Source organism: Triplophysa dalaica, chromosome 23, assembly GCF_015846415.1.
Source record: "Triplophysa dalaica isolate WHDGS20190420 chromosome 23, ASM1584641v1, whole genome shotgun sequence".
Classification (NCBI taxonomy): Eukaryota; Metazoa; Chordata; class Actinopteri; order Cypriniformes; family Nemacheilidae; genus Triplophysa; species Triplophysa dalaica.
This window is the reverse complement of record NC_079564.1, coordinates 12886745-12908488: the sequence shown is the minus strand read 5'-3', so window position 1 is coordinate 12908488 and position 21744 is coordinate 12886745. Positions and strand designations below refer to the sequence as shown.

The 21744-nt window shown below is 36.8% G+C and overlaps 2 protein-coding genes across 2 annotated transcripts in view; both read right to left on the bottom strand.

Annotated features, from left to right (window-relative positions):
* Positions 1 to 893: 893 nt before the first annotated feature.
* Positions 894 to 18201, bottom strand: gad2 (glutamate decarboxylase 2). The gene is made up of 16 exons (XM_056738413.1): positions 17523 to 18201; positions 17221 to 17283; positions 16920 to 17063; positions 16207 to 16440; positions 15624 to 15714; positions 14945 to 15057; positions 14355 to 14470; positions 12966 to 13045; positions 12802 to 12856; positions 12575 to 12691; positions 10487 to 10551; positions 10238 to 10316; positions 9853 to 10002; positions 9190 to 9297; positions 6741 to 6830; positions 894 to 4128 (listed from the first exon to the last, which is right to left on the bottom strand). The coding sequence occupies exons 1-16, from the start codon at positions 17590 to 17592 to the stop codon at positions 3955 to 3957; spliced, it is 1749 nt and encodes a 582-aa protein (XP_056594391.1). The 5' UTR covers positions 17593 to 18201; the 3' UTR covers positions 894 to 3954.
* Positions 18202 to 18964: 763 nt separating this feature from the next.
* myo3a (myosin IIIA) overlaps positions 18965 to 21744 on the bottom strand; it is a 71922-nt gene continuing 69142 nt past the window's right edge. The window contains exons 33-34 of the mRNA XM_056738337.1: positions 20039 to 20218; positions 18965 to 19806 (exon numbers count right to left, since the gene is read on the bottom strand). Coding sequence (XP_056594315.1) covers positions 19692 to 19806; positions 20039 to 20218 — 295 coding nt within the window. The 3' untranslated portion in view covers positions 18965 to 19691. The remainder of the gene's footprint in view (positions 19807 to 20038; positions 20219 to 21744) is intronic.

The window sequence follows — 21744 nt, the reverse complement described above, 5'->3', positions numbered from 1 at the left end:
GTACAAAAGTGTTTCTGTGGAGACATGTGGAGTGCTTTAGAAACTGACAGCATTGACCTTCTGCCACTTCTGTTTGACTTTATGTAACTTTCCAACCTGATCTCATGGGAATTCGTGACAATTTTACAAGGTGGCTTATTCGTCACCTATATACGTTTTGAATCCTACAAAAACGCTTCTCTAGAAAAACGCCATACTGAAGCCCCGCCCCAAACCCTATCAAAGTAAATTGTACCAAAATGTATGAATGAGGTCGTTTAAATTCATACGAATATAGCCACATCGTAAACTTTTTATGTGTTGCCTAATTTCTTTAATTTTAATCTATCAACTGTAAGGCCTATAGAGAATCACATCTTTACATTTCTGACAATTTGGCTAAATTTTAATAACACTTTTACAGAAACACTTCCTGTTTAAATGTTTTAAACACACAAAAAAAAACTTGAAAAGAAAATACACACAACAGAAATGAGTTGAATCGAAATGTTAATTGAACATCTTCGTGACGTATCAGGAAGGGCTTCATTTTGTCAGATTTTACGTTTTACGGTAAATTTAGCACTCTTCTTTTGAGTTCAGCAGAAGAAAGAAAATCAAACAGGTTTGAAATGAGGGTAAGTAAGTGATGACAGACTTTTCATTTTTGGGTGAACAACCCCTTTAATAGTTTCCCACACAAACTATGTTTTGCCTCCGAAGATATTTATTATCTCACTGAAGTAATTTGAGTTGCTTTAATTATGAATGTAGCCTACTTTTAGAATGCACATAAAGAAATGGACAATAAACTTTCATCGTGTTCAGCTGAAGAAAGCAAGATATAACATAGACGATGCAGTGAAGAAACTTCTGAGAAACAGCTGAACGATTCTACAAAATCCAGACAGAAGTGATTGGCAGTAACATTTATTGTTATTTTCCCATGAAAGTAAAACACATTTCAAGAGAACATGATTTTTAAAGAGGTTCTGTTATTTGCCTCTCTCTCTCTCTATATATATATGTATAACTTTAACATACTAGTTTAAATATTTCATCTGAACGTCAGTTTCTCCGAGAATCACGTTTGTTATCGGGCGATAAAAACAACAAAATAATTCCACACAGTCGTGCTGTTACCCTGTTAAGTTGGGTTCATGAAATCACGTGAAGTGCTCATATGACAGACTGATGGATGTGGTCGGTAGTCGTGAAACAGCGGGAGCACACTGGCTTTAAACGTCTGAGAGCTGCTACAGGCCAAAGGTTCAGAGAAACGCAGAGAGAAAACAGCGCTATAGAGAGACGTCAAGACTTTAAATATATGCGTATACACGGGCATGCCAGAGTTCTACACGCGCTAATATTAGAAAGCTGCGGATAACAACGAAAGCGAAAGACAGAGAGAAAGATAGATAGAGAGATAGAGTCGCGAAAGCATACAACGTCTAGCCACACAGAACATGCTTGGCGGATAAATACGTCGGGTTATGCTAATACAGAGAGAGCAAGCTAGCAACAGAGTACTATATTTGAAGCTAAGCTATCCATATAGCCACTAGACAAACATCAGGTTACCCTAAATATATGTGGGATTGTATTTCACAAGCTTGAGAGGCAAGGCGTGCATGCACGTGCAAAGAGAGCGAATTGCTAGCAGCGGCGAAAAAGACGACACGATGGGCGTTTCAAGACTACCAAGTAGATGCAAATGCATTTGGCAGGAATATAACAGCTTAAAATACAAACAATTAGTGACGGAGCTTGCCGATTCTGAAGTGGGACAGAAATAAATCTCAAAGTGACCAAATCGGCATTGCTTTTCCGTTATGTACGTATACAGGTAGTAACGTAACGTCAGCACGTCTACAAAGAAATTACATTTCGACTCTCATCCTGAACGGATGTCAAAGCTGGGACACATTCGGACAACGCTCAGCCTCATAAAACACCTCACTAAGAACATCCATTGGACAGATTATCATACATAGAAGCTAAAGTGCACAAACTCCTCTTTCGGAGAACTAGACAATACTGGCAATTAATACTAAGGCAATACAGTTACAAACACACAAAAATACAAACTGGCACAGGATGTCAAGTTCGTCACTTGGGCACAAATACAACCAGCGTTGGTTCAGAAATGGCTTTGTAACCACCGAAACTGTGATAATAAGAATCATTTCTATATTAAAATGCATTTAAAGCCAGATCCATCATACGTGTATCATTGCAGTTACATAATCATCATATTCAACACTTACATCATGTATCTGACACACACGCACACACAAGCTAAATGTATATAGCTTTTAGGATTAAATATTTGTTTTTTTGAATAGAGAAAATAATATTATTTACCGCACAAATAGACTCTGCCTTATGTACAGTACATAAATGTATTCACATAGATATGTACTTGGTCAAAAACATCAAAAGTCTATTTACACACGATCAACAGGGCAGAACCCTAAATATGATAAATATGTGTATTTCTTCTTTGAATTTGTACTTGACGTTTTATTCAGATCTTAGCTCTGGTAATACCCTGAATACTCTATGATCTTTATAACAAAGCTAAATAAATTAATTGATAAATAGCTGAATGAATATAGTCAACACAACTATTTATGTAGGAAATTTTGGTGTATATATATATATATATTGTACATTTGCTGTTGCTTTAAGGGCAAAGTTTGAAAGTTGATTTATTTTTGGCATTTGACGTGATTATCAGCAAGCTGCAAGCACCGATATGGACATAAAAACCATTTGGACAATTAAAGACCCCATAAAATGGCATATGTTGACCTATTTCCTGTTGAAACAGGAAGTACATATTCGAAGGCTTGGACTAAAAGCCAATAGCCGTTGTTCCTATTCTAGAGACTAAAAATACTATACACCTCTCAAATCCACATAAACATATCCATATTTTCTTCAGTCAATGTTATCAATAAATAAATAGCATTCATTTTGATAAATTATCATTTTGTGTATGTACAAGCGAATTGTATGAACTTTTAGGAATATGATGGCCTGCGGTTGTTGTCCTCAAAGCTATGATGGTACATCCACACAGGGCGTCTGTTGACGTTACGTCACCGGCATTGCTATTGGCAGACGTTGAGAGTTTCTCAACTTTTCAAATACCAACACAGGTGTCAGCCAATCAGATCACCTTATGCCAAAAACCCTGTGAAGGCGCTAGCCAATTGCGTTCATGCAAGATCGGAGAACAACTCTTCAGACACACCGTGTGATTGCAGGGTAAGAGCCACAGAATACCAATTTTCTATAGGGTCTTTAATCTCTTCTCTAAATTTGATCATTTGACTTTTTTTCACATAGGGTTAAATATATTCTTAAATTGGATTTGTGCCATTAACATGTTTATATAAAATAAGTCTTCTCTAAAAGTGTTGGCCGTACTTCGTTTCTGAATTTTGTGTCTATTCTTTTTAAAGAATTAGTTTAATTTGTTTTAAACAATATGAGTTTGATAGAAACTTATTTTCATGATTTTGAATGTTGTCCACGCCAATAAAAAGTTCATGCATTGTCTGCGACTTCAAAAGTAAAAGTGCTTACGGTAAGATCTTTTTTCTCTTAAATACTATGTGAATATCATCATATATATCAATGTTATCTGGCACTTTGAATAACTAGAAATTTACAACCTGCACTGAATAGAAGCAAATACTCTTCATATACTCACTTAACACATATAAACAAAGTCATTTCAAAGACACTAAAATATACAGTAAAAGCTGACATAACACTTAAACAGGGCTTTGGACCGTGAAGCCCACAACAACACTACATTACGAATCTTTTCAACGTGTCATTTTTTTTATCATACTATCTTTGAGTGACTTTGTAGGAGAGGAATCAAATAGGTACCGTTACATTCACAACAAATCAAGATCCATCCAGGGACATGAGAATAAGGGGTTTTGGTTCCGTGAGTTTTTAAAGGTCCTGGCCCAGTCGCTCAATCTCTTCGATGAGGAAGTCAATATCTGCAAATGTAGCAGCTGGGTTGGAGATGACCATGCGGAAGAAGTTGACCTTGTCTCCTTGCGGCTGATAGCTCACCATGGTCGTTCCGTACTCCATCATTCTGGCTTTGATGACAGGGGCCACCTGCGTCAAAAAGAAATAAGTTTTTAGAATTGAGTTGTATGTTTTATAACAAAAAATCAACAATAAAAAATGAGGGATCATTTACGAAATCATTTGATTATTCATTCAATTAATATAGAGAAAATGTTTCCTTATGGGTGAAGTATAACTTCTTTCCAAGTGTGTGCGAGAGACAGCGTACAGTGCTTGTGACACAAATTTCGTCATCAGAATAATACGAGCGTTCTGTTCGCACACCACCGGATTTTTGTTGCCTCGCATTCAAGTCTGTGCAGGTGGCGCTTGCGCACCCCATTTCTTGCAGTAATTAGTATAACCACCAGGTGGTAACAGGTAGTAGTAGAAAACCTGACCTCTGTAAGCCCAGAGTGGTATTGCAATATGTCACAATGCGCATGCATCAATACCTGTGAGTATACATATGAGTCAAAAGCCATGGGTATACTTGACTTTCTGCGTCCGTTTCCGTTTCGCGCACAATCGCATCAGAATTCGACACATGCACAATTCAAATGACTACGTGTGCTCTACCAGACCGTCAGAATGCAGTGCTGAGTTTCGTCATTCACAGACCTACTGCAAATTAATGATAGAGGAAGTAATTCGCCATTGCAAACAATCCGAGCAAACAAGAAGAACAACATCCAAACAGTATGGAAAAAAGAATATGATTCCTAGCTTACTGTTCTTGGTTTCACAGTGTTGGTATCATTCTTCTACGACAACGGCACACTGCGCATATGTGTATTGACCCCTAGTGGACTAGTTTACTTTCTATACTTGCAGCTTTATACTTTGCAAGGCTGTGCGTTCAGCTGTACACATACTCTTGCGAACACAGAAGTATGCCACAGGCATTAGGCATGTCATCAAGAAAATATACAGCAAAAGCTATTTGTAGGATTTACTTATTTTTTTGTGTTATTTGTACTTTTTTGTTTTTTTTGTGTAAATTTTACCCCAAAAGAAGTTAAATTTACTTTAAAAAGGTGTAATTTCTTTACATAAAAATGTAAGTAAAACTTACTTAAAAAAACTGGTTGCAAAACTTGTGCAATCAAACACAAACAATTAAGTAAATCCTATAGTGTACTTTCTGTTGAGAACTTTGCTCCTAAATTTCTTTAAAAATACAATATTATGCTTACTAAAAATTAAAACGGATAGCATGCTGTGAGTAATATAAATATAAATAATATGTAATACAGTATAATTCTATATGTTAACCATAAATGCTGAATTTACTGCAGATGATTAATACTAAAAACCTCCAGGAAGAAAGTTTGTGAAACATGAATACAATTATCTCTCGTAAGAACAGTAACAAATGTGCCCTGAAGTCCTAAAACCTCAGGATCTGACCTTGGCTTACATTAAAGCAGAAGTAAACTGATTAGTTCGTAGTCAGTAGTAGTTTTTGGACCGAATGTGAGACTGTAATCCAAACAAAAGCCATACAGCCTCTCATCACAGGACAATTACATTCACTTCCCCCTGAAATCTATTGCAGGTGTCCAGCTATTATCAGCAGTGGACTGTATCCAGCACCTCCATAATCCATCCCATCTTTATTCAACAAGCCTTGATAAACTGGGACCCGTTCAGTGTTCATTCATGTACACAAAGACGAGCAAAACAGCTGCGGTGCTTTTTTCCCGACTGAACTGCACCATAAATGCTGAAAGCATGCGTGACTTTGCTAAGAGCCTTTGGAAAACACCATCAAACATCGTAAAGGAGAAATTAACATGGTATGCAGCTTTAGTTCCATGTAAATAATGACCGCTCTTATTTTAGGTACACGTGGAGCGAAGAACCGGTGGATAAATGCAATCGGTCTGGCCTAATTGCAGATTAGATTTTTGTTGGCATGAGTGTAACCTAATGACTGCCAGCCAATGAATGGACACCTGACAATGACAGACCCTCCCCCAACTCTGACAGGGGATGTAAATTTAATCACTATTATTAATATTTCAGAATAGTCCTTATTGTCCTTATTATATTTTTTTTCCTTATTGCACCTTTTATTATTTTTAACTTCGGTTGTTTATTAATGTTTTATTAATAAACTTTGATTGATTTAATGATTTAATAATTCAATCATTATTAGAGATGTTCCGATATATCGGCCAATAATCGGTCTCGGTCAATAAAAACAATGTTCAAAATATCAATCAAAAAGCTTTGTTGATAGAAAAAGTTAAGAAACATAATGTTTTGATGTTTATTACTAATATATGAATTAATAACATTCCGAAAGTGAAGAAATATGAATTAAATCTTCAGAATCGGTATGGGCAGATATCACTTTCGGCTATCGATATCTGTGGATCAATTTAGTATCGGTGCATATGTAGTAATAATGGAATCAACAGCCTAAAAAATATGTCCAAATATTTTTTTGTGAACACTGGAAGAACCATGTGACCTGATCAAATCCAATAAACATATTATCAAAGCTACAATTTCCCCTTTTTTGCTTATTATTACTTGTTTCAATATACATTGAGACAAAAATGTGTGTTTTCAATTAAAAAAAGGCAAAAGCTTAAAACAATGCCAACTGAATCAGCTGGGATCTTAGGAATGATACTTTCTTGAGTTCTCACCTTGTGCAGACGTTTCATTTTCTCCACTTTATCCTCCATGCAACGTACGCCTGGTGGAAGGTACCAGAAACACACGTTGGTATGCTGAGGCTGTGGAGACGAACAGAAGCTCAGAATAAATGAAGAATCGCTGCATGTCCGCACAATACACACATCTATCACTCAATTTAACGTATGCCTCACACAAGCATAAATAAAACACTCTGGGGAGTCCATTAAAGATGCGTGACGGGATATGTGATTAGGGGCCGTCTGGGGCCATAATGGGAATTTTTGTCGCTGTCAGTTTTGAAGCAGGCATGTAATCTATTCACTGAAAAGGCTTTGCTGTGAAGGGGTTCCAGAGGCTGAGCGAGAGGTTCATGCACACACTCTACAGTCCATTAGAAGCTCTCATCCTCATTGTGTGACTCCAGGGACCACGCTGGAGAAGAATGCCTCCGCACACCCGCACGCCCACCTGCCAAAGAGGCTTATTACACATTCAGCCTGTGGTACGAGCAGATGAAACACAGAGATCGCACCTCACTGTGTTCAACGTTAAAATCAAAAAGAGATTGCTGTACATAACATTGGGGCCTGAAATGTTAAATGTCATTCGATCGGACTGAAACGTTACAGGCTTCTGTGGCTCGAGCTGCACAAGGGTACATTGACAGTGGAGCCTCCAGCCAAATAATTTTGTCATCTTGGCACCAAGAACAATTTACATTTAAATGAGCCCCAGACGAGTGCTTAGTCATTTCAAGGGTGAAACATTTTGTGTAAGGTGGATCAGTCAATCGGCTTCTCCTTGGAAAAATTACTTTAACAATTATATCTTGACTAGGCCTACATTTAAATTCAGAAAGAAGGGTTTGTTTATAATGTACAGGACAGGACAAATGCAGGTTTGTTCTAAGACAAAATGGCTTCAAACTTAATCTTAACAAAAATATTTAATAGATACATTTAGAATAATTCCTCCAAAAAAATGTAATCCCAGTAATTGCATGTCTTTTCTGTGAATAATCACGATACATTGCTAAGTGTAAAATTCAATAATACATTCAAAAGAAGTGTATTGTGCACTTTTAATTTCACGTAGGCTACTGCTATCTGAACAAAAGTGCATTAAGATATGGTTTGCAAACGCTTTGAACAAATATGTGTTTTTTTTACAATAAAACATTTATTTTAGTAAAGTGTACTGTATTTAAAGCACATCTTTATCAACAAAATTATTGTATGTTACTTTTTTATTTATCTTAATAAGTAATAGGAGGAAAATACAATTTCTTTAATATGAGTGAGTGTTTTGAGCTCGTCCTTTGTTGTCATAAACAGAGATCTTTATTATGCTGCTGCCCCTTTAAGAGCGCTTCATGTAGAGATAAGGATATAACAATGGGTTCAGACCCAACATGAATTAGCGTTTTGCGCGAGTAAATTACATACAAAGTCAATGCTAAGACGCGTATAGACGCGAACTCGTATGACGCGAATCGGGCAGCGAGATTAACGCGTGTTCCGCGAAGGTTGAACATTTTGTCAGATCACGTCATTCGCGGGAAAATAAAGGACTTTTCCCGCGAGTAACAAAGAGCGTGGAACGCGATGGTTCGCGTCTGGTGTGAACCCGTCATAATATGCTGTGGACTTCCGTTTGGTTTTCCCAGCTGTTAACGTTAATAAAACGGCCTGCTTTTACATGGACGGTTGCTAATATGGGAATTTTTATGTAATATTGTGTCTATTTGTTTGTTTATGAGTAAGAAGACCTGAACTCCATTAAGTAGTGTGCGCTCTGACTCTATACTAAAGTTAGGCCTATGTTTAAATACAACAGACGGAAAACGATTTGTTATCGTTGCTGTTTTGCACCTTAACCGGGAATTTTTGGTATTCTGCAGACTATTGATTTCCTTCCGCTTTATTATCAATTGCATTAAATACGCATCTAACACCCACCCATATTACGTCTTTGTGGGGCGAAGGCACTGATAGATAAGCACATGGCTGATGGAGAGGGGGATTAAATGGAGTGGTTTGTTCTATCATCTCCCCCGTCTGGAAGAGATTTATATCGAAATGTCCATGTTCGGTACTTCTCCACATTAAATTCTGGTGTTTCTGGTACATGTGTGCTTCAGCAGTATAGGCCAAACCCAAATGCTCTCTTTGGTTGAAACGTGTGGTGACGCACATCCCAAGCCAGTACAGATCAACATCCCAGCCGTTCTGTGACCCATGGTTTGTCTGTACCTTTCACAGCCCGTGAGCTACGGATTTTCGACATAAAATAATAATATTAAACAGTAAAAAATAATTGTCGGTGTTAATTTATTATAGCGTTACCTTGCCCAGCCCTAAAATAAATATCTACAGAAACATCATTTTTTTATACATTTATATAATGCATTTAAATTGCAAACAAGCTACAACAAACCATTTAACTATGAAAACTTGCCTTTCCATCGAAGATCATCTGATATCCTTCTCTGTCCTTAATCTTGTTGTAGAGATATTCTGACAGCTCCAGGCATTTTTCAATCTGAGCTTCAAAACCAATAGTGCCCTTCAAAGAAGAAAGTCAAAGAAAAGCTGAGTTCCTTTAAACACGGGTTTATGTCCAGAGAGATACTTCATATACAGTATATAGTCAATGTAATTCCATAACCTCGGATGTCAAAATTGGTAATTTTCAGGAACTGGATGAAACACTGTACTTCTAAAGATAAACACTACGTTGTCAACGTTAACAAGCGCTTTTTAATATTTGCGAAATCCAGTCACAAATATAAAGGGTGAACATAATAATGACTCATGGCAAAACATTTAAATCAAGAAATATCGAGAGTAGCGATTTTATCTTTATTGTGTTTTTTTAAGGTCACCCTTTGAGACAAATAACAGAATGGATCCATATACTGTATAGAGTATATGAATGTATATCAAATATATGCAAATAAAATATAAAAAATTTCCCAAACTCTCCTTTTCAATGCACATTTTCTTTTCAAAAGCTTTTACTTGCTTATTTTATATCAATATAATCAATGGAGCCATAAAGAAATACGTTAAATACTCTTTAGTTAACAATAAAACTTAATTCAGATATTTCTCCTCATACCTTGGCTCTCCACATCAGCCAGAGTTTAAAGATGTCCACATGGCGTCCACACTGCAGGGCCTTGTCACCTGTGTCATAGGAGAGATCATAATGCTTGTCCTGCTGGAAGAGATAACAGGCCTGCATCTGGTTACAGCTCTGCATCAGACCCTAGAATAAAAAAACAAGAGCAAACCGAAGATTACAAAACAATCATTCCATAAATCAAGTACTGCTGCACTTTCGGATGATGGATGCCACGGACATCTGGAGAATTGACTTCATGCATCCCCTTAATCCCCCACTGAAATCATTTCAAAACCGGTTCAGTAAAGTGACATGAGCTCTGAAGAAGATGTTGTGAGTGTGTTGTGGCTTTTATGTTTGGACACACTTTGAGTCTTACCTCTTCTCGAACCAGCAGAGCAGAGCATTGCAAGGGCACAGCCATCATTTTATGAGGGTTCCAGGTCATGGAGTTAGCTCTTAAATGGACAACATGGATAACAAATCATTTAGAAACATTTCAACTTGCATTTGTTTTTTCTACACATGCATTTCTATCTTTGTTAAAACACTCAATATAAAAAAATATCAACAGTAAAAGCATAAATCAATAAATACTTAAATCTGTGGATTCCTACTTGATCCATACCTCTCAACTCCATTGAGCTTCCATCTGTGTTTACGGGACATCAGCAAACTTCCACCCCATGCTCCCTGTACAAACACAAAATTTTAAAGGGGTCATTAGGGGCGAATACGTCTTTGGTGTGTTATAAGGTGCCCATGCATATATTAGACCAACATTTATTTAAAAAGATGAAAGTGTAGGAACAAAATACGCATTCTTTCTAAAAGCGAATGCTCACCCAAACCTGCCTGAAATGCCTCGTGTAATCACACCCCAACAAATCTACATCAGTTTGTGGTATGATTTGACTATGAAAGCCCAAATGTATACGCAAGTAAGGTGGGCGTACCAGTCAGTACAATTGCTTTTGAACCTGATGTTCCAAATATGGTTCAGCTTTCCTGTTGCTCAGTGGTTAGAGCATTGCGTTAACAACGCAAGTTTGTGGGTTATTGCAAATACATATGTATAAATGTATAGGATAACGCAATGTAAGTCGCTTTGGATAAAAGCGTCTGCCAAATGCATAAATGTAAATGATAGGGGCGTTACATTTCCGTAACATGCTTGCTGTATTCGACCAATCACTGCGCACTGGTTAACTGGCCAATCATAGCACACCCTCACTTTTCCGAGCGATGAGTTTAGTAAATAATCTGCATGTTTCAGAGAGGCGGGGCAAAGAGGAGATACAAACATGCACGGTACATGGAAAATACAGTGTTTTCGAACCTTAAATCGTGTATAAACATTGAATTACATCTAAGACAAACAATAACATTCGTTTTAGCCGTTTAATATGACCCCTTAAACTTACATCATCTCACTCATTTTAAAAGCTAAATGTTTGTCATTGTCCAAGAAGTTTTAACCAGTCTTACTTTATATATATATATATATATATATATATATATATATATATATATATATATATATATATATTAATTAAGGGAATGAGGTAAAAGTTAAGAATGTTTTTTATTACATCAAAAAAATGATTTTAATCCAATACCAATTTGTAAGTGACTCTATGCCATAGAAAATACGCCATCTACAGTTTTGTAGGCACCTAACTCTGTATAATACCTACAGCATCTATACATTATGTCTTGTGCTGGAAAAATACTTGCTTTCTTTGCAGGCTATTTTTTGATACACTTCGTATTTCACAGAAAAAAGTGCAGGAGTTTGGATGATGTAGCTCTAGCTGCAGGTCATCTCATCTGTACCAGCGACGGATGGAAAATGTCTAAATGTGCTAGAGTGTTTCCAAACACAATACATTTGTTCGAGCTCCAGCATTCAGCCTTAATGTGTGTCTGTTGAAATGCTACAGGCTGTAAGTCACAGCGTATCCAGAAAAATGAGACAATAAGATATCGCTGTTCATTTTATGAACACAGTCTGACTAAAGGGAATTTTCTCTCATAGAAAACATTTATGACATGGGTGCTTATTTTAATATCCGTTTCATCCCAAACTGCAAATTAATAGATTTCTACCTTTGCTAAAAATGTGAAAAAAATCTATTTCAGTCAGACATAAATCATTTGAACTTTTCTGGACAGGCCCAATTCCTGTTTTCAGTGGTCACTGTCTTCATGTAGCAGGAAGTCATAAGACCCTCATTGAAAGGAATGAGATGATGTCACTGCCAGTTGTCGGTGGTGTGTAGGCTGTACACAACAAGGAGCTCTGGGTTGCTTCTGTGTGTTGCTATGCAGTTGTTGGGATGTTGTGACTGGTTGTCTGGTTGCGTTGCAAGCATGGCTGCCAAGTGGCGCAACTTCCTTTAACGGACCATGGTCTAAGTCAAATATATCAAGTCTATATATGACGTGGGTCAGTCCTTCTTCATAAATCTATTCTCATCTTCACCTGTTTATTCAGCTGACAGATAGAAACTGTAAGTTTGATCCCACACATCTCTTCTGAAAGCTACATGTTATCATTCACATCCGCAACATAAACGTTGTGGGATGAGTTCATATTAAATCCCTACACTCTCTGCCAACACTGACATCACTCTTTGATCACTCTTTGTCTGTGGTTCCCCCGGATGAGACATCCATGAAGTTCATTTAAGTCCAGAAGAACAGATCTACTCACATCCACATGCATCCAGATCTCATACTTCTTACAGATGTCTGCTATGGCGATGAGAGGATCAAAGGCACCATAAACCGTGGTGCCGGCTGTGGCGCTGACAAAGAACGGCACATCTCCCTGCGAGACAGAAATCAGCCGATCAGTCCCGTTTTACCACAGCGGCCAGAAATCAGAGGCTCAGATTATTCTTCAAGAGAAACACCTGGAGATACGGTCATTGACATTACCTTCTGCTTGGCTTCAACTATCCTCCTTTCAAGGTCAGACGGGATCATCTTACCCCTGCCAGAAAGAAGAGCAGTAAAGATGAAATCATATGGTTTAGTGATTATAACATGACTCAATGCTGCAGTGATGAAGCCATGCATCGGTAGTGATCATCCAGACTCACCTCTCATCAACTTTAATACAGATGACACTTTCTGTACCGATTCCAAGAGCGGCTGCTCCTTTCTTGATTGAGAAATGACTCTGAAAGATAATGACTCGTCAGTTGACACAACGCTTTAATTCATCTCTGCCACTGTCCATTACTTTTGTGTATGGCAAAGAATTATTTTAAATGTTTGGATGAAGCTCTTTCTGACTGTTGATCACAGACTTTTTAAAAATGTCTGAAATTTCCCTGTGAAGTGTTTTAACACTGAATGAATGTCAACACATTCATTGAAATGGGAGAAGTGTTGCACAGACATTTCAATATAGACTTCCAATAATCTTACACCCACACAACTTTATTTTAAGCAAAGTAGTATATCAGTAACTATACCAGTATTATTTATATTTCTATATAAAAAATCTGGGATTTTTTTGGACAAATGTAAAACTGGAAAATGTTATGATAGAATTTCTGGTAACACTTTCCTTGAAGCATGTATGTATAATGCATTATACATACATGCTTCATGGAAAGTGTTACCAAATTTCTTTATTCTTTGTAAAAGTAAAATTATTTTTATTTATTAAAGCAGTCAAGAAACATTCTAAAAACGATATTAAATCATGCTTGAATCATGAGATAAATCATGAGATTTTGCAAAAATGTTCTGAGGTCAAATCAGCTCGGGTATAAGCAGCAAAATCTGAATAAACAATAGTCTTTTTCGTGTTTTGCATTTTGTAATTTCAGTTCAATCAAATTTTAATAATGAAGGATTGTTTTCAATTTCTCAATACCCAGTGGTAATTTTCAACAATATTAGCAACACCTGTGATGTGAAGAGGTTAAATAGTCAAGGAGATTAACTTTTATGAAGAATGTTGATTTGGTGAAGTTTTAGCAGAACAGGTATAGACGGTTTCAGCGACAACAACATAAACAAATGTTATGTGGCCCAAACTTCACTTCCGGTAGACCTTTGCAAAGAGTCAATAACTGTTGAGTAGTTTAGAATTAATTCATAATAAAATATTAATATGAATTGAATAGAAAATAAATAGTCAAAACCAGACACAGGTTGGAAGCTAACTTCGGTCCAAAGTGTGCGTCGGATGAAACCTTCTACAACATTGCTCAACACCCAATGGAACAGTGCACTGTCTGTTTAAAGATATTTAAAACCATTTTTTTTGTTTGGAGAAATAACATTAGAAACAAATATAATTGTTGTCTTACAGTAAGGGTATAGAGCTATAAAATTAGTCTTGATATTTATGCATCACTATTTATTGATTTCTTATCGTGTTGGGAATCAAACTCATGACCTTGGCATTACTATCACTGCGCTCTACCAGTTGAGATACAGAAAGAGATAAAAGTGAGACGGATAAATAGACATACATGTTCAGATGTGAAGGCCACCAGCCTGGGAACAGATGACATTCCTTTCTCCTTCACCTCAGGAAACATCTTGTAGCGAGCCAGTAACATAGCATACATGTTGGAAATAGCACCACCTAGAGGATTATAAAGCAATTCAAGGCTGTGCACCAACCAGAACTGAGAATAGTGAAGCCCATTTAAATTCCAATGACATTCTGAAATTTGATGTGAAATACATTTTCAAATACTACTTAAATGTGAGATCAAATTTAAATGGGATCAAATAAAAAAGTAAGTCCGGACAATTCTTTCTGGTTTGTTGAACTAAACTGTGTGATTGCATTTTTTATTGCAAATGAATACATTTCCATTTCTAAATAAATTATATTTGCCCAACTCTGCTAAATGTAACACTCTTTATCTCTGTCCACCATGATTCAATGTGATATATGAATAAATTGTTATTGTCTCCATTTAAGCTGGTATTTAAAACATTATAGATCAAGCAATCAGAGCTTACAATTCGTGTGCTTGCATTTCTGCATCAGAACACAAGCCCATGGAGTACTGCAGAATAAGGAAGGTCATTGAGATTGACAGCTGCATACCTGGAGAGAATATTCCATCACCACGGCCATCCTGCCAGCCAATGATCTCTCTCATCTTCTTCAACGTAACATATTCCAACAGCACGAAGACTGGAGCCACCTCATAGGTGAACCTGTTTGCATGCCAGTCACATGACCCAGTTACACAAGCCAGAACAAAGTCACGACAACCTTTCGACAATTTTCACAAGTGACATTTCAGAGAATTTTGCAACAGTTTGCAGATTAAATGGTTGGTTTAAGACAATGGCAGAATTTTGTATATTAATATTTTAGGATAATAGATTAGAATGTATTAAACCAGGTCTGTAAACACTCCTTATTTGTAGCCTACGTTTTTTTTCCCAAAATAAGCATTTCAAAGATATAACATTGTTATTATCATTTAATCATTATGTAATACTATTAAACAGTCAAAATAAAATCCCAGAGTAAAATTACTTTTTGTTTTTGCCTGAATAAAGTAATTTTAAATTATTTTCTCTTTTTCTTTCTGTTAATGGCCCTGAGCACCATAAAAGAGGCTGTCAGGATAGATTGAATTTTATTTTATTCTTTTCGACATATAAGGTAAAGCCCTCATAGCAAAGATCAGGCCAAAACCATGTTAATCGAGGTAGAGTAAACGAAAATGATCACAATTTGCTTTGTGTTACCATATAAAGGGACAGACACTCACATATTGGTGTTGGCAGTGGATGTTAGCCAGTCTGCAGCCAGACCAACCATGTCTAATCCAGTGGAAAGCTGATTGAAATACCTGGGGTGCGCTAGACACAAAAATGAGAAATATATATATACACACGTTATTCATTCATGTGGAAAGACATTCATGCCCTCACTAATAGTCCGCTATTAATATACACACATTGCTTAATGTAAGACAGTTTAGGTCACGTAGATCCATCAATAAACGTGGATTTTTAAGGCAATGATCATAATTATTAATAGAACTGCATTAATATATAATTGCTTCTCAAGTTTATTCGGCGAAAAAACCCTGGAGATGTTAGCACGTCTTTTTTAACACATCATTTTCTGATTTGACTTGCCTTCAGGCACAAATAAACATTGACGCTTCTGTTTCTGTCCTCCATAGGGGGGAAGAGAACATCAAATGTCCTTCAATACAATTCAACACATCTTAAAAAATAAGCTATTTAACGTGAGACATATATTAAAATTTCAAACAGCAGACATAAATGCTTTACAGAAAAAAAATCATGTTCGCACATTCGTGATCATTTCAAAATGACACTTACCGGTTTTAATGGCGTATTTTAATGTAGCTCGACAGCTGATGAGAATATCATCTAAAGTCTCGGGTTCGTCCGAAAGCTCCCAATTATTCCTTTGAAGCAATTCATTTGGATAGTGAAAATCAATCACTTTCGTTGACCTGTCAAAAGATTCCACTACATAAGCCAGCAAAATATCCACAACCTCCTGCAGAAAATTCATAGTCTTCGCGTCTCCGTCCAATGCAGGTAAAAGATCTGTAAAAAATAATAACACCGTTATACCATTACAATAACAAAATGAGTGAACGCGTCATTTAACCTTGAAAACAACGAAGGACAATCTCAAGTAATTCTAGAAGACTACGCTTTTATGCATCACATTGGATATTTTGCAATAACAACATGAATTCGTATCCCATTGCTTACGAAATATTATCCAGAAATAGCTTAAAAAATACACATAATAAAAAAAAAAAGTAATAGTGTTATTTGACGCAAATGCATCTGTATTTCATTATATATATTTTAGAATATTTGTGTATATTTCTAACTGTCATTTAATAGTGAACTAAAAATCGATAAATATTTTTGTACGAATAACAGATCTGAATGATCGAATCAACATATTTTTTTAACTGTTATTAACCATGTAATATAAATGCATTTTAATGCTTTTAAGTGTGATTTCTGGCATAGATGAAGTGATATAGGTGATATGAGTTGTGGTGATTTACCTGTTGAATAGAGATCAGAGAAACATGCTGTGGCTTTTGGGCAGTTACATGGTTTATTACACCCACAGCTCTCGGCTGTAGACCCATCTTCAGATTTCACTGCTGCTTGAGCTGCCTTTTCAGCCTCGCCGACATTTAACAAAGCTTCCGAAAGAAATTATGAATACAGTTGAAATTGTCAAATTTGTTAAAATTTGTCCATTGTAAGAGTCTATTGTTTTGTTTCACATTTAATTCTTGCAATGTGCAGAGGCACAAGTAACCATCTTAAATTTAGGTTGCACGGTAAAAATAAACCTACCACATAATTTAGAGCCGATGCCTCCGGAGAATTTCGAGGCCGCCGCCTGACACCATGCTCTGGCTGAAATATTAAAGTAGGCTACGTGTGATTTTAATTCAACAAACTGCTCGATTCACCATTAAATAACTTCCAGTAATACGATCAATATTCTATCACGTGGCGTTGACATTAAAATGCTGACCTAAATTAGTAAAATAATATAATATGGCTTATAATAAAATATAATAGTATAAAAACAGCAAGTGCTCAACTCCTACAGCGCAGGTTAACGCTTTTCTGAAAAATACTGTTTCACTTACGGGTGTTGGGGCTTTGGCTGGGGCTTCCACCCGCATTTTCAGCACCAAACCAAAACCCTTGTGATGCCATCGCGAAGAGAGGGGATCAGAGGAGCGACAGAGCGACGCGAGCAGCAGCCATCCAGACGCGCGTCACGGGGGAACGGGAGCTGTCCGCAGCCGTGGTGCTGAATTCGGCACCCTGCGCTGAAAATCCAGCTGCGCAAACGATATTTTTACAATCACACCTCTCCAATTGCCTTTATCAATAAGATGTTCATCAAAGATACACGACAGCATACACAGAGAGTCTATAGGCAGTTTGTTCGCCGTGTGCGCAATGATTTGGAGCAGCCGGAGTCTGTCACTGACCTCACGGAGAAACACTGGCACTGATGGAGACACGGGCATCCAATGGTTCTCTGTCACATACCTCTGCCGCACATGCGAGTTGAGCGTGCGTAATACATCGCTAAGCAGTCACATTAAGCAATCCGTTGCGCATGCTTCTCCAACATGGAAACGTACAGCATTCATTAATATAAAAGCGTCTTTGGCGTAAGTACAATCCGTTTCACGTCACTAGAGAGATTCCGGCGTGATTCAGGTCATGACGAACTATTTTGCGTCGTTAATCGTGACTATACCCGCTAGTTTGTGCCCCTCCTGGCGCATCTCTCTGCTTTCTTTCTTTTTTTAAAGATTTTCTTAATTGCTTTACTCCAGCAGGAAACAGACTCCCTCCTCAGTAGGAGAGCAGCAGTCCAGGCTGGATGCTCCATGGACCATGACGTTCAGATCTGTGGTCCATATTTATTCCCCCATAATGCATCAAAACAGTTCTCATTGTTGAGGACATGTCTCCCGTTGTGACTTTAAAACTTGAAAGGAAATTCGAAATAAATACAAAAACAAAATTTCTGAATATATTTTTCTATTGCGAGGCGACCTTATAATCGCGCGCAACGGTACATACCTCACTCACTTTGGATATGGTTTATCATAAAGCGCAGGGAGGATATTTATTATTGTCGTAGGAGGCATGAAATTGTTTACACAAAAAATACCTTTTTAAATCAAGGCGTATTTGCAGGTCAAAATGACACCACATAAAGACTGACTAAAATGTTAACAAATAATAATAATACAAATAAAACACTCTTTTATTTTATGAATTGAAATAAAGGAGCAGTTTGGAAAATTGCTGACATTGTTTACAGTATATATATTCTGCTTCAATTTCCATATTCTAATCCTTGTTATCATTCTCGTAACACTTCAATGTTATAGTGCCACCGAAGCATAAACATTCAGAACAAAAATACCATGTACTAGTCTGTATCCACACCCAACACCAATCTATGACAAAGCAATAAATACAAAAACAATAAATTTAATGGCGTTTAAGTATATTGGAATTTAACAATAATAAATCATTATATTTCATAACCTTAATGTAGGTAGGATATAAGAACCACCATTATGTACAAGTATATTGTATCACAAATTGTCCAATTACATAATTTATCATAATATTTACAATAAAGAAAGACATAAACATATGATACATATATTTAAAGTGCAACTATGCAGGTAGTAAATTCAAAGTTAATATATTTATTTAAGTATAATTCACATCAGTGTACGCAATAAACATGCTCCTTTATGTGATTGAGAGTGTCAGACTGGGCAACTATTATGTTTCACATTTTTATGACATCATATTTTTGGTGTGCACAAATGACAGTTGATATATCAAAGCATGCAGGATTGTACAATTTAAAAAAGCTCAAACAAGACAGATGTTAAAGCATAAAATTAAGATTCACCAATTGATGTCTTTAAACACATAGACAGAATTTCATAAGCTATGATTTAATTAAGGACTACACATATGTCATGTTATAATATAATATATCTCTTTGGATCTATCCATTCAAACATCTACAATATTTAAAATTTTCATTCAGTCTTTGATTAATAAGTGTTAAGGTAAAAAAAGCTTTCATTGGTTTACTTATTCATACAAAGGCCAGTTTTTTTTGTAAACCATTCATATATCTTAAGAGGTAATGATAGACAAATATAAAATGTGTAATAAAATGCATGTTTTGCTCGGCCACCGGTAAAGTATGTACAGAATAGATAAGTTAAAAAGCACTGGGGGATTTCACATCTCTGTCCAGTGGTTTAGGTTTGTGTTAGGAGCTTTCGTCTTTGGGAGGTCTTCCTCAGTATCTTCCTGTAGTCATAGGGGTTGTCTTCACTTTGACTCTCTGTAGAGGGCATTCTAGAAAACGAGTGTCTGCAGAAAGAGAAAAAGCATGACATCACAAGGAAATGAAAACACAAGGACAAGCATATATTGTGCAGAAGACAAGAAAGGAGGAGTTTTATTTATTTCATCATATCTGGATCTGAAAAGTGTGGTCACATTTATCATGGCTGCCATATGGCGATATGAGGTCAGTGTTTTGAGGAGCACATTTGTTAAACATGTCGAATCTGATGTGATTTATTGTTTAACGTCGTCTTACCTCTTTGCTTTTGGATCCTTAGGTATATCAGGCACATCAGACAGTTGAATCTCAGAAGAACTCCTTTCCATGGATCCTCTCTGTTTGGTTGACCGGCGTCTGACACTGGGCAGAGAGCTTGGTGCTTTGCTGATGGACAAATCCTGATAGTACTGGTCATCATTGTCCAGCCTTTTGGGGCTGATGGTGAAAGAGAAAACAGAAATTTGTTACAGAGCTTTCCAAAGAAGTATACTTAAAGGAATAGCTTACTCAAAAATGAAAATGGCATCATTACACAGAACTGTCCCTCTAACAAATTAGTTGTAATGATTCTTTGTTCCAAACCCTGCTTGCCTTCAGCCAATGTTTATTTCTAATAATCATACATTTATTTTTTCACAACAGGCTGCTATTGAATGAGTCCATTATAGAGAGTTAAGTGATGCACATGGCTGTTCTGTTGGATGTAAGCATCGACCCGCAGGCTCCTCTCTAGTGATGGACTTGAATGGAAATTTGTTTTCAGTGGACTTTATTCACTGTCTCAGGGCCTATCGGCAGAGTTACACAATGAAAACAGCGATCTATGAAACCAATGATTTCAAAGGGCCTGCGGTCTGTCAATTATATCCCTCCACCCTGCTGGCTTACTGATGCACGATGCTTCTGTCTGTCTATCCGTCTGTTTTACTTTCCCTCTCTCTCTCTCTCTCTCTCTTTTTCTCTCTACAAGTCTGGATCGTATTTCACACCAAAAACTCAAATAAATGAGACACAAGACTTTGTTTCAATAACAACGTTTCCTCTTCAATTTCTCATCACTATAATGTGAAAAAAAGGTATAATCTTTAAATCTATGTATATATAATATGTACATTTGTATTGTAGGTGTATAAAGACCTCACATAAAGAAGTGTTATGTTTTTATTACCTTAGAATGAGCTATTTCTATCTACATACACCGCGGGTCCCCTTGCATGGAATTTGTCATGTTGTTTCTAGTGGCCCTAAATGGACAAACTGCTCTACAGAGCAATTCGTAAATATGTTATCTCCTTCGGCCAAGAATCGAAAACATGATGACATCTTTGTTCTGTGTCGGCCACCGCAGTGCTTCGAAACGAAGGACTGGATTGAGCCTAGGTGCCGCTAAATTACACACACTGGACCTTTAAGGACTATTTTGGTGACCAGGGCATGTTGTTGTTAGATTGAATCATGTGACAAATAGACAGCCCTGAGAAAGAAACACATGCTGCGTCCCAATTTGCCTATACACTATGCACTTAAAGTATGTACTGTTTTCGATATGGAAAAGTATACAATTTAGTGTGAAACAAAACATATGCACACACCGGAAACGGAAGTGGCCGTTATTGCCTAGACAACATTGTGGCCATTAATTGTCACACACATCAAAATACAGCTCTTCTTTCCATTTGTGTATTTACATGTACTTGTTTATTGTTTCATATGTAATGTTCACTCTATAGCTTTATTTATTAATTTAGTCACGCATCAGTTATTTGCCCCTTCCTCATGAGACCTCACTCTCTTCTCTAACAGTGTGGAGCCCAGAGATGTGTGTCCCACTGACCTTCTCAACATGAAACAACAAATATCTGCTGTATTTTTAAACCAACCTGAATATTCGGTACGTCACACATTCCCACACAATGTTGAGTTGTTTCAAACTATGGTTGGGTAACAACAATCCAGCATAG